The 12,029-nt window shown below is 43.5% G+C and overlaps 1 protein-coding gene across 2 annotated transcripts in view; it reads left to right on the top strand.

Annotated features, from left to right (window-relative positions):
* Positions 1 to 12,029, top strand: part of FBXO42 (F-box protein 42) — a 106,345-nt gene that overhangs the window by 35,707 nt on the left and 58,609 nt on the right. Inside the window, exons 2-3 of one of the 2 annotated variants that reach the window (XM_003806235.5) lie at positions 1,915 to 2,181; positions 11,594 to 11,710. In XM_003806235.5, coding sequence (XP_003806283.1) covers positions 1,932 to 2,181; positions 11,594 to 11,710 — 367 coding nt within the window. In that variant the 5' untranslated portion in view covers positions 1,915 to 1,931. Of the gene's footprint in view, positions 1 to 1,914; positions 2,182 to 7,138; positions 11,711 to 12,029 lie in introns of those variants that run through there. The other variant, XM_063594556.1, reaches the window with a different exon arrangement.

The following is a 12,029-nucleotide window of genomic DNA, read 5'->3' on the forward strand; positions in this document are numbered from 1 at the left end:
ACCTCCACCTCCTGGGTTCAAGTGATTTTCATGCCTTAACCTCCCTAGTAGCTGGGACTGCAGGCATACGCTACCACGCCCAGCTAATTTTTGCATTTTTAGTAGAGATGGAGTTTTACCGTGTTGGCCAGGCTGGTCTTGAACTCCTGACCTCAGATGATCTGCCTACCTTAGCCTCCCAAAGTGCTGGGATTACGGGTGTGAGCCACTGCGCCCGGCCTAATTTTTGTATTTTTTAGTAGAGACGGAGTTTCACCATGTTGGCCAGGCTGGTTTTGAACTCCTGACCTCAGGTGATCCTCCCGCGTCAGCCTCCCAAAGTGTTGGGATTACAGGCGTGAGCCACTGCATCCGGTCTTCTATCTTCTTTTGCTTAACATTATGTTTGAGAGATTTATTTATATGTATATAACCTGTGGTTCTTTGCTCTATATTTCATGGCGAATGTACCACAATTTATTTGCTCTGTTGTTGATAGACATTCATGTTGTTCTAGTTTTTTACTGCCTGGATCTCTTAATGATTCATATTTTCTATTGTAAATACTGCCTTGTATTTGGTATTTTAGCAAGTGAAGTCTATTCTTGGAACATTTACTATCTTCTTTTTTTTTTTTTTTTTTTTTTGAGAGTCTTTCTCTGTGGCCCAGGCTGGAGTGCAGTGGCATGATCTCGGCTCACTGCAACCTCTGTCTCCCAGGTTCAAGCAATTCTCCTGCCTCAGCCTCCTGAGTAGCTGGGATTACAGGCACGCGCCACTACACCTGGCTAATTTTTGTATTTTAGTAGAGATGGGGTTTCACCATGTTGCCCACGCTGGTCTCAAACTCCTGACCTAAGGTGATCTGCCGGCCTCAGAATCCCAAAGTGCTGGGACTACAGGTGTGAGCCACTGCACCCAACCAAGAACTACTATATTTTGTAAATGGAAATAACCACTATTAAAAACAGAATGCTATAAATAGAATGATGTCTTTTGTTTCTAAAGTTGATGTACTAGAGCAATGTGAAAACAGTAACAAAAGAGATATTTTGTGGCAAAGTTATCTCGGGGTAAACACCGCAGTTGCAGGCACCGCTGGCAAGTATTCTCCGGGCAAACAGGAAAAAGGTTAAGTGAATTGTCTTGCATAAAAGTTTAGAAAAACTGTTCTTTCTTTTCTTTCTTTCTTTTTTTTTTTGAGATGGAGGTTTGCTCTTGTTGCCCAGGCTGGAGTGCAGTGGCACGATCTCGGCTCACTGCAAACCTGCCTCCCAGGTTCAAGTGATTCTCCTGCCTCAGCCTCCCGAGTAGCTGGGATTACAGGCATGTGCCACCATGCCCAGCTAATTTTCAATTTTTAGTAGAGACGGGGTTTCTCCATGTTTGTCAGGCTGGTCTCAAACTCCCAACTTCAGGTGATCTGCCCGCCTCGGTCTCCCAAAGTGCTGGGATTACAGGTTTGAGCCACCATGCCTGGTCGAAAAACGGTTATTTCTTAACCCATATTCTCAGAATGTTATTACTCTTTGCAGGACCCACAGTTAGTTTTTCCTTCAAAATTTGAGGTCTTAGATCATTGTTACTGGCCAAGGAGGCTAGTTGCTCTTCCCTTTGCTGTCGGTCAGTCAGATCCTTGAGTTAGAAGAATTGCTGGAGAACAAGTTTTCTGGTTTACGGTTATACCAGAACTTGGCTGCCACTCTGGTTTTCAGTGAAGAGAAAAAATGTAATCAAAAGCCTTTGGGGATGGGCTTGGTATTTGAGCTGTACTTGTCGAATTAAGGTGGCTCACAAGTGGTATTGGAAAGTGCTGAAGAGCAGATTTCACACTGAGAGTGGAAACGAAATTACAAAGAGCTTGGATGTACATGCCTGAATTGTTTTTGAGCTGCTTTCAGTGGAATACTGATATTTGTGTTTTACCTATTACAGCTGTTGAGTGGAATGTCATGGCCAGCTCCTCGGACAGTGAAGATGACAGTTTCATGGCTGTGGACCAGGAAGAAACTGTGCTGGAAGGGACAATGGATCAAGATGAGGAGCCCCACCCAGTATTGGAGGCTGAGGAGACTAGACATAATAGGTCCATGTCGGAGCTGCCAGAAGAGGTTTTGGAGTATATCCTGTCCTTTCTCTCACCGTATCAGGAACACAAAACTGCGGCCCTTGTCTGCAAACAGTGGTATCGACTTATCAAAGGTACTGTGGATAGGAGAAAGGTTTATTTATTGATTTCAAATTTCACTGATTTATTTTTAGACTCCAAATTTAGTTTTTTTCCTCCCTTAAATGTATTATGGTTATAAAATCTAGCATTAGACGATACTACCTGGTTTTCTTTCTTACCCTGGTTAGTTTAATGAACAGCTTGAATACTGAAGTATCTAATCCCATTTGCATTTTAAAATGAGGATTGTTTTTAAAAGCTTCATATTCTTAGAGTTGATCTGGTTAATTGTATAGTTCTTTTATTTTTTTTTTTTTTCAGACGGAGTCTCACTCTGTCGCCCAGGCTGGAGTGCAGTGGCGCAATCTCAGCTCACTGCAAGCTCTGCCTCCCGGGGTCACGCTATTCACCTGCCTCAGCCTCCAGAGTAGCTGGGACTACAGGCGCCTGCCACCACGCCCGGCTGATTTTTTTGTATTTTTACTAGAGACGGGGTTTCACTGTGTTAGCCAGAATAGTCTCAATCTCCTGACCTCGTGATCCGCCCGCCTCAGCCTCCCAAATGGATTAATTGTATTGTTCTTGAATGGGCAAAATAGAAATGGATATGGGATAATAGTAATAGCCAATGTGAACATAGCTTTTATCACGTGTCAAGCACTATTGTAACTGCTTTACATTCTCACAGCAAACTCTGACGAGAAGATCCCTGCATTTTATAGATGACAGAACTGAGTGAAACACAGTTAACTTATTTACACGGATAGTAAATGCAGGATTAAAGATTCACGTTCAGGCGATCTGGCTTTAAAGTCCATGCTCTTATTAAGGCTACAGATTGTCTCTGAGTAGCTACTTTTAGCAACTGTGCTTTCTTGAAAACATTTGTCACTTGATTTTATCTCTAAACAGCAAAGACCCTATATACATCTTTTACTTTTTAAAATATGTTTCTTGGCTGGGTGCGGTGGCTCACACCAGTAATCCCAGCACTTTGCGAGGCCAAGGCAGGTGGGTCACCTGAGGTCAAGTTCGAGACCAGCCTGGCCAACATGGTGAAACCCTGTCTCTACTAAAAATACAAAAATAAGCCAGGTGTGGTGGTGGGCACCTAATCCCAGCTACTCGGGAGGCTGAGGCAAGAGAATTGCTTGAACCCAGGAGGCAGAGGTTGCAGTGAGCCAAGATCACGCCACTGGACTCCAGCCTGGGTGACAGAGCAAGACTCTGGTCCTTTTTTTCATCCTTTTCCTAGTCAAGATTTCAACTTTTTGCTAAATGTTTAGGTGCTAGACATGCTGTATTTTTAATTAGCAGAAAGCAGTTAGTGGCTTCATTGCATCTTAAGTGGAAAGGGCCCATTTTTTGTTTGAAGATGATCAATCAAGTGGAGTCATTTTTTATCAAGCGAGGGTTGTCTCAGTATGTTCTTTCCTGGGGGAACAAGACAGCCAGAGATATAACAGAGAACAATCTTTAGATCAAAATCAATCAGTTTTAAAATGTTTTCCTTGCATCAAGGTGGTTCTCATGGAGTCCTTGTCAACTCCCAAAGTCCACCTAGAGGGCTAAGAACCAGCTGTATTGAAACTGCTCTGTTGGCCCTGTGCTCATTTGATTATAACTGCTAATACTGGCACACACAGCCTGCTTCTATATTCTGAGTTGATGGGCTCTTCAGGAGAGATTGGCTCCCTGCAATGTGGAAATACATGGTTTCACTTCCCAAATAAAGTGAGGAAAACCACAGGTAAGGGACTGTGATTTAATCAAATATATGAATTTATCCTTAGGTTTTCTTTGGCAGTCTTATTTTGGTTTTCTTTCTTTTCTCTTTTTCTTTCTTTCTTTCTTTCTTTCTTTCTTTCTTTCCTTCTTTCTTTGTTTTCTTTCTTTTCTCTTTCTTTCTTTCTTTCTCTCTCTTTCTTCTTTTCTTTCTTTCTTTTTTTATTTTTATTTAGAGAAGAACCCTACCCTAGTACTCACAATCTTAGATCGATCTTTCTGGCAGAAGTCACTGACAAGATAGTTTTGTTTGTTTGTTTTTAATTTTAGTAGACTTTTTTTTAAAGAGCACTTTTAGGTTCACAGCAAAATTGAGTAGGAGAAACAAATTCCTCTGAGCGGACACAGTGGAACACGCCTGTAATCCCAGCACTTTGGGAGGCCAACGTGGGCGGATCGCCTGAGATCAAGAGTTCAAGACCAGCCTGGTCAACATGGTGAAACCTCATCTCTACTAAAAATACAAAAATTAGTGAGGCATGGTGGTGGGTGCCTGTAGTCCTAGCTACTCGGGAGGCTGAGGCAGGAGAAACGTTCAAACCTGGGAGGCAGAGGTTGCAGTGTGCCAAGATCGAGCCACTGCACTCGAGTCTGGATGACAGAGAGAGATTCCGTCTCAAAAAAAAAAAAAAAAGCAAAACAAAACCGATTTCTCATATATCCCCTACCCTGACACATGTATAGCCTCTCCCATTATCAACATCCCCCACCAGAGTGGTACATGTGTTAAAATTGATGAACCTATACTGAAACATTCCATAAACCCAAATTCCATAGTTTACATTAATGTTCATGCTTGGTGTTGTGCATTCTATGGGTTTGGATGAATGTATAATGACACATATCCACTGTTACAATATCATAATAGCTTCACTGCCCTAAAAATCCTGTATACTCTCCCTGTTTATCCTTTCCTTCCACCAACCACTGGCAATCACTGATTTTTTTTACTGTCTCCATAGTTTTGCCTTTTCTAGAAGGTCATATAGTTGGAATCATACAGTATACAGCCTTTTCCGATTGGTTTCTTTCACTTAGTAATATTTGCATTTAAGTTTCCTCCTTATTTTTTGAGACAGAGTCATGCTCTGTTGCCCAGGCTGGAGTGCATTGGTGCGATTTTGGCTCACTGCAACCTCTGTCTCCCGGGCTCAAGTCATCTTCCCTCCTCAGCCACCAGAATAGCTGGGACCACAGGTGTGCACCACCATGCCTGTGTAATTTTTTTAAAAAAATGCTTATAGAGACAGGATCTTGCTGTTACCTAGACTGGTGTGAAACTCCTAAGCTCAAATGATTTTCCTGCCTCAGCTTCCAAAAATGCTGGGATTACAGGTGTGAGCCACCGTGCCCGGCTTCCTCCATTTCTTTTCATGATTTCTTAGCTCTTTTTTTGTTAGTGCTGAGTAATATTTCATTGTCTAGATGCACCACAGTTTGTTTACCCATTCACTTACTGAAAGGGCATCTTAGTTGCTTCCAAGATTTTACAATTATTAATAAAGCTGGTGTAAGCATCCATGTGCAGGTGTTTCTGTGGACATAAGTTTTCAGCTCCTTTGGGTAAATAAATACCAAGATGCACAATTGCTGGATCATATGGTAAGAGCATCGTTAGTTTTGTAAGGAACTGCCAAACTGTTTTAAGTGGCTGAACCATTTTGTACTCCCACTAGCAGTGGAGTACCATTTTGCTCCACATTCTCACCAGCATTTGTAGTAGTAGTTGGAATTTTCATCATTCTCATAGATGTGTAGTGGTATCTCATTTTAATTTGCATTTCCCTGATGACAAATGATATGGAGCGTATTTTCATGCGCTTATGTATTATCCACATACCTTCTTCGGTGAAGTGTCTGTTTCAGGTCTTTGACCCATTTTTTATTTTATATATACATATATATGTGTGTATATATATATATATTTTTTTGAGACAAGATCTTGCTCTGTCACCCATGTTGGAGCACAGTGGCATGGTCATAGCTCATTGCGGCCTTGACTTCCTGGACTCAAGCAATCCTCCGCCTCAGCCTCCCAAGTAGCTGGGACTACAAGTGTGTACCACCACACCCAGCTAATTTTTGTATTTATTTATTTATTTTTGTAGAGATGGGGTCTCACTGTGTTGCTCATGCTGGTCCTGAACTCTTGGGCTCAAGCAATCTTACCACCTGGGCCTGCTAAAGTCCTGGGATTATGAGCCACCATGCCAGGCCTTTGACCCCCCTTTTTTTTTTTGAGACGGAGTCTCACTCTGTCGCCCAGGCTGGAGTGCAGGGGCGCGATCTCGGCTTATTGCAAGCTCCGCCTCCTGGGTTCATGCCATTCTCCTGCCTCAGCCTCCCAAGTAGCTGGGACTACAGGTGCCCGCCACCATGCCCGACTAATTTTTTGTATTTTTAGTAGAGACGGGGTTTCACCTTGTTAGCCAGGATGGTCTCGATCTCCTGACCTCGTGATTCGCCCACCTTGGCCTCCCAAAGTGTTGGGATTACAGGCGTGAGCCACCGCGCCCGGCCTTGACCCATTTTTTAATTGGGTTGTTTGTTTATTAATGTTGAGTTTTTTTGTTTGTTTGTTTGTTTTGAGATGGAGTCCCGCTCTGTTGCCCAGGCTGGAGTGCAGTGGCACAATATTGGCTCACTGCAACCTCCACCTTCTGGGTTCAAGCAATTTCCTGGCAATTTTTGTATTTTTAGCAGAGACAGGGTTTCACTGTGTTGGCCAGGCTGGTCTTGAACTCCTGATGTCAAGTGATCCACCAAATAAATAAATAAATAATACTTAATTTATTTGAGCACCTGCCCAAAGTGCTGGGATTACAGACGTGAGCCACCGCGCCTGGCCCTAATATTGTTGAGTTTTAAGAGTTCTTTGGATATTCTATATAACTGTCTTTTATCAGATATGTCTTTTGCAAATACTTTCTCTCAGTCTGTGGCTTATCTTCTCATTCCCTTGACAGTATTTTTCACAGAGCAGAAACTTTTAGTTTTAATGAATTCTGGCTTATCAGTTATTTTGGGGAGGGGATAAGGTCTTGCTTTGTCACCCACGCTGGAGTCTAGTGGCGTGATCAGGGCTCACTGCAGACTCAACCTCCCAGGCTCAAGCAATCCTCCAAATTCAGCTTCCCAAATAGCTGGCACTACAAGCACATGCCACCATACCCAGCTAATTTGTTTTTCTTTTTTTTTTTTCAGATGGAACCTCACTCCATCACCCAGGCTGGAGTTCAGTGGCGCAGTCTCAGCTCATTGCAACCTCCACCTCCTGGGTTCAAGGAATTCTCCTGCTTCCACCTCCCAAGTAGCTGGGATTACAGGTGCATGCTACTACGCCCGGCTAATTTTTTTTTTTTTTTTTGAGATGGAGTCTTGCTCTGTTGCCCAGGCTGGAGTGCAGTGGTGTGATCTCGGCTCACTGCAAGCTCCTCTCCCGGGTTCACGCCATTCTCCTGCCTCAGCCTCCCGAGTAGCTGGGACTACAGGCATCCACTACCACACCCGGCTAATTTTTTCTATTTTTAGTAGAGACGGGGTTTCACTGTGTTAGCCAGGATGGTCTCGATCTCCTGACCTTGTGATCTGCCTGCCTTGGCCTCCCAAAGTGCTGGGATTACAGGCGTGAGCCACTGCGCCCGGCCAATTTTTGTTTTTAGTAGGAACAAAACCTTTTTTAGTAGAGTAGGTTTTACCATGTTGACCAGGCTGGTCTCAAACTCCTGACTTCAAGTGATCACCCACCTCGGCCTCCCAAAATGCTCGGATTACAGGTGTGAGCCACTGCACCCGGCCACACCCGGCTAATGTTTTAAAAAATACTTTGTCGAGACAGGGTCTCCCTGTGTTGCCCAGGCTGGTCTTGAACTCCTGGGCTCAAGATATCCTCCCACCTTGGCCTCCCAAAGTGTTGGGATTACAGGCGTGAGCTACCATGCCTGGCCATTCTTTCTTTCATGGATCATGCCTTTGGTATTGTGTATAAAAAGTCATCCCCAAAGTCAAGGTCATCTAGATTTTCTCCTGTTATCTTCGAGGAGTTTTATGTTTTACATTTAGGATTGTGATTCATTTTTAGTTCATTTTCATGAAAGATGTCTAGATTCATTTTCTTGCATGTAGATTTTAATTTATTTCAGCATCATTTTTGGAAAAGGTTTTTTTCTTTAAGAGATGGGGTTGGCCAGGCGCGGTGGCTCATGCCTATAATCCCAGCACTTTGGGAGGCCAAGGTGGGTGGATCACGAGGTCAAGAGATTGAGACCATCCTGGCCAACGTGGTGAAACCCCATCTCTACTAAAAATACAAAAAAAAAAAAAAAATTAGCTGGGTATGGTGGCGCGTGCCTGTAATCCCAGCTACTTGGAAGTCTGAGGCAGGAGAATCACTTGAATCTGGGAGTTGGAGGTTGCAGTAAGCCAAGATCGCGCCACAGCACTCCAGCCTAGGTGACAGAGTGACACTCCATCTCAAAAAAAAAAAAAAAAAAAAAAAAAGAGATGGGGTCTCCCGGCCTGGCATGGTGGCTCACGCCTGTAATCCCAGCATTTTGGGAGGCCGAGGTGGGCGGATCACTTGAGATCAGGAGTTTGAGACCAGCCTGGCCAACATGGTGAAACCCCGTCTCTACTAAAAATGCAAAATTAGCTAGGCATGGTGGCACATGCCTGTAATCTCAGCTACTTGGGAACCTGAGGCAGGGCAATCATTTGAACCTGGGAGGTGGAGGTTGCAGTCAGCTGACATTGCACCACTGCACTCCAGCCTGGGCAGCAGAGTGAGACTCCTTCTCAAAAAAAAAAAAAAAAAAAAAACAGAGATGGGGTCTCCCAGCCTGAGAACATGGTCAACCTCCATCTCTATGAAACAAACAAACAAACAAAAAAACAGAAATTAGCTGAGTGCAGTGGTGTGTGCCTGTAGTCCCAGCTACTTGGAGGCTGAGGTGGAAGGATCCCTTGTGCTCAGGAGGCAGAGATTGTGGTGAACGGGGATCGTGCCACTGCACTCCATCCTAGGTGACAGAGTGAGACCCAGTCTCAAGAAAAAAAAAAAAAAAAAAAAAAAAAAAGAGAGAGAGATGGGTCTCACTGTGTTTCCCAGGCTGAAATTCAATGGCTGTTCACAAGTGGGATCATTGTGCACTACAGCCTCGAACTCCTGGGCTCAAGCGATCCTCCTGCCTTGCTTCTCATGTAGCTAGGACCACAGGCATACACCACTGAGCCTGGCAAAAGGCTGTCTTTTCTGCATTGCATGACTTTTGCTTCTTTGTCAAAGATCAGTAAAGGCTGGACACAGTGGCTCATGCCTGTAATTCCAACACTTTGAGAGGCTGAGATGGGAGGAACACTTGAGCTCAGGAGTTTGAGACCAGTCTGGACAATATAGTGAGACCCCACCTCTATTAAAAAAAAATGAATGGACTGTATTTGTATGGGTCTATTTCTTGGCTCTCTATTCTGTTCCATTGATTTATTTGTTTATTATTTGCAAATACCACACTGTCTTGATTACTGTAGCTTTTATAGTAAGTCTTGAAGTCAGGTGGTATCAATCTTCTGACTTTGTTCTCCTCCTTCCATGTTTTCTTGGCTATTCTGGGTCTTGTGCTTCTCCACATAAACTGTGGAAACAGTTTGTCGATATTCACAAAATAATTTGCTGGGGTTTTGACTAGGATTGCATTGAATCTGTAGATGAAGTTGGGAAGAACTGACATCTTGACAATATTGAGTCTTCTTATCCTATCCATGAACATGGACTATCTCTTTATTTAGTTCTTTGATTTCTTTCATCATAGTTTTATGGGTTTCCTCATATAGGTTTTGTATGTATTTTGTTATATCTAAGTATTTCATTTTTTGGTGCAAATGTATATGTGTTTTAATTTCAAATTATGTGTTTTAATTTCAAATTCTACTTGTTCATTGTTGTATGCTAACCTTGTATCCTGCAACCTTGCTTATTAGCTCTAGGACCAAGACAGGTTATGATTCCATAATCAATTCCTCTCTATTGTTATATGTTCATCTTTTTTTTTTTTTTGCTTGTTTTTTAAGAGACAGGGTCTCACTGTCTTGCCCAGGCTGGAGTGCAGTGGCATGGCATGGTCATAGGCATGATCACTGCTGCCTTGAACTCCTGGGCACAGGTGATCCTCCCTCCTCTGCCTCCCAAGTAGCTAGGACTACAAGTGCAGACCACCATGCCTGGCTAATTTTTACATTTTTTGCAGAGAAATGGGGTCTTGCTATGTTGCCCGGGCTGGTCTCAAACTCCTGGCTTCAAGCTATCCTTCTGCTTTGGCTTCCTAAAGCACTGGGATTACAGGTGTGAGCCACTGCGCCTGGCCTCTCATCTTTTAGAAAACTTTTCCTGGTTGGGCATGGTAGCTCATACCTGTAGTCCCAACATTTTGGGAGGCTTAGGCGGGTGGATCGCCTGAGGTGGGGAGTTCGAGACCAGCCTGGCCACCATGGTGAAACCCTGTCTCTACTAAAAATACAAAAATTAGCTGGGCGTGGTGATGCATGTCTGTAATCCCAGCTACTGAGGAGGCTGAGGCAGGAGAATCACTTGAACCTGGGAGGCAGAGGTTGCAGTGAGCCACTACACTCCAGCCTAGGCAACAGAGCGAGACTCTGTCTCAAAAAGAAAAAAAAAGAAAACAAACTTTCCTGAGTTATGTATTTCGTAATCCATTTTAGCCAGGCATGGTGGTGTTTGCCTGTAGTGCCTGCTACCCAGGAGGCAGAGGTAGGAGTATTGCTTGAGCCTGGGAGGCAGAGATTGCAGTGAGCTAAAGTCATGCATGCCACTGCAGCCTGGGTAGCAGAGCGAGACCCTGTCTAAAGAAAAAGATAAATAAACAAAACATAATCAATTGTAAACTAATTATTATCTCCATATTTAAGACAGAGAATGCTTTATTATAGTTTCCAACTATAGATATTTACTGAACACCTGTTATGTTCTAGACATTGTTTTATCATACTCTTTCATAAGGCTAAATTATCCCCCAACACCTTTGCTTTGGAGTAAATAATATCAATGATCTTGATATGTTGCCTTATGAGATAAAATAAAAGGGACTAGAGTTACAGTGTGAGCTAATTTTGTAATTTTTAATGTCACTTAACCTCCATGAACTTTGATAAAATGGAAGGATTGCCTTTCAGTTTTAAAACTGTATTTCCTTTCTTTGAATGAAAATCAGATAAATTTGGAATTCCTCAAAGAAACTTGTCTTATAGGCTGGGCGTGGTGGCTCATGCCTGTAATCTCAGCACTTTGAAAGGCCGAGGCAGGTGGATCACGAGGTCAGGAGTTCAAGACCAGCCTGGCCAAGATGGTGAAACCCCATCTCTACTAAAAATAAAATTAGCTGGGCATGGTGGCAGGTACCTGTAATCCCAGCTACTTGGGAGGCTGAAGCAGGAGAATCACTTGAACCCAGGAGGCGGAGGTTGCAGTGGCCGAGATCATGCCACTGCACTCCAGCCTGGGCGACAGAGTGAGACTCCATCTCAAAAAAAGAAAAAAAAAAGAAACTTGTCGTATAAAAATGATAAACACAGGTAATAGACACAGTTTTAATAATTTGATGGATAAGTTAAGTGTCTGGACTGAAGGGTTTGCTCTTTCTGTCTTAGGTGTAGCCCATCAGTGTTATCATGGTTTCATGAAGGCTGTCCAGGAAGGAAACATTCAGTGGGAGAGCCGTACGTATCCTTATCCTGGAACCCCAATCACTCAGCGCTTCTCGCACAGTAAGTATTTACTGTGAAAGCAGATTCCACCCTGCCTGTGGTCATATTTCCAGAAACTTGTTTGGAGGCATGTTTTTTTGTTTGTTTTTGAGACAAGGTCTCACTCTATCACCCAAGCTGGAGTGCAGTGGCATAATTACAGCTTACTACAGCCTCCACCTCCCCAGGCTCAGGTGATCCTCCCACCTCAGCCTCCTGAGTATGAGGACTACAGGCGTGCCCCATCACACCTGGTTAACTTTTGTATTTTTTGTAGAGGTGGGGTTTCACCATGTTGCCCAGTCTAGTCTTGAACTGAGCTCAAGCAATAGGCCTGCCT

The sequence above is a fragment of the Pan paniscus genome, chromosome 1, assembly GCF_029289425.2.
Source record: "Pan paniscus chromosome 1, NHGRI_mPanPan1-v2.0_pri, whole genome shotgun sequence".
Classification (NCBI taxonomy): domain Eukaryota; kingdom Metazoa; phylum Chordata; class Mammalia; order Primates; family Hominidae; genus Pan; species Pan paniscus.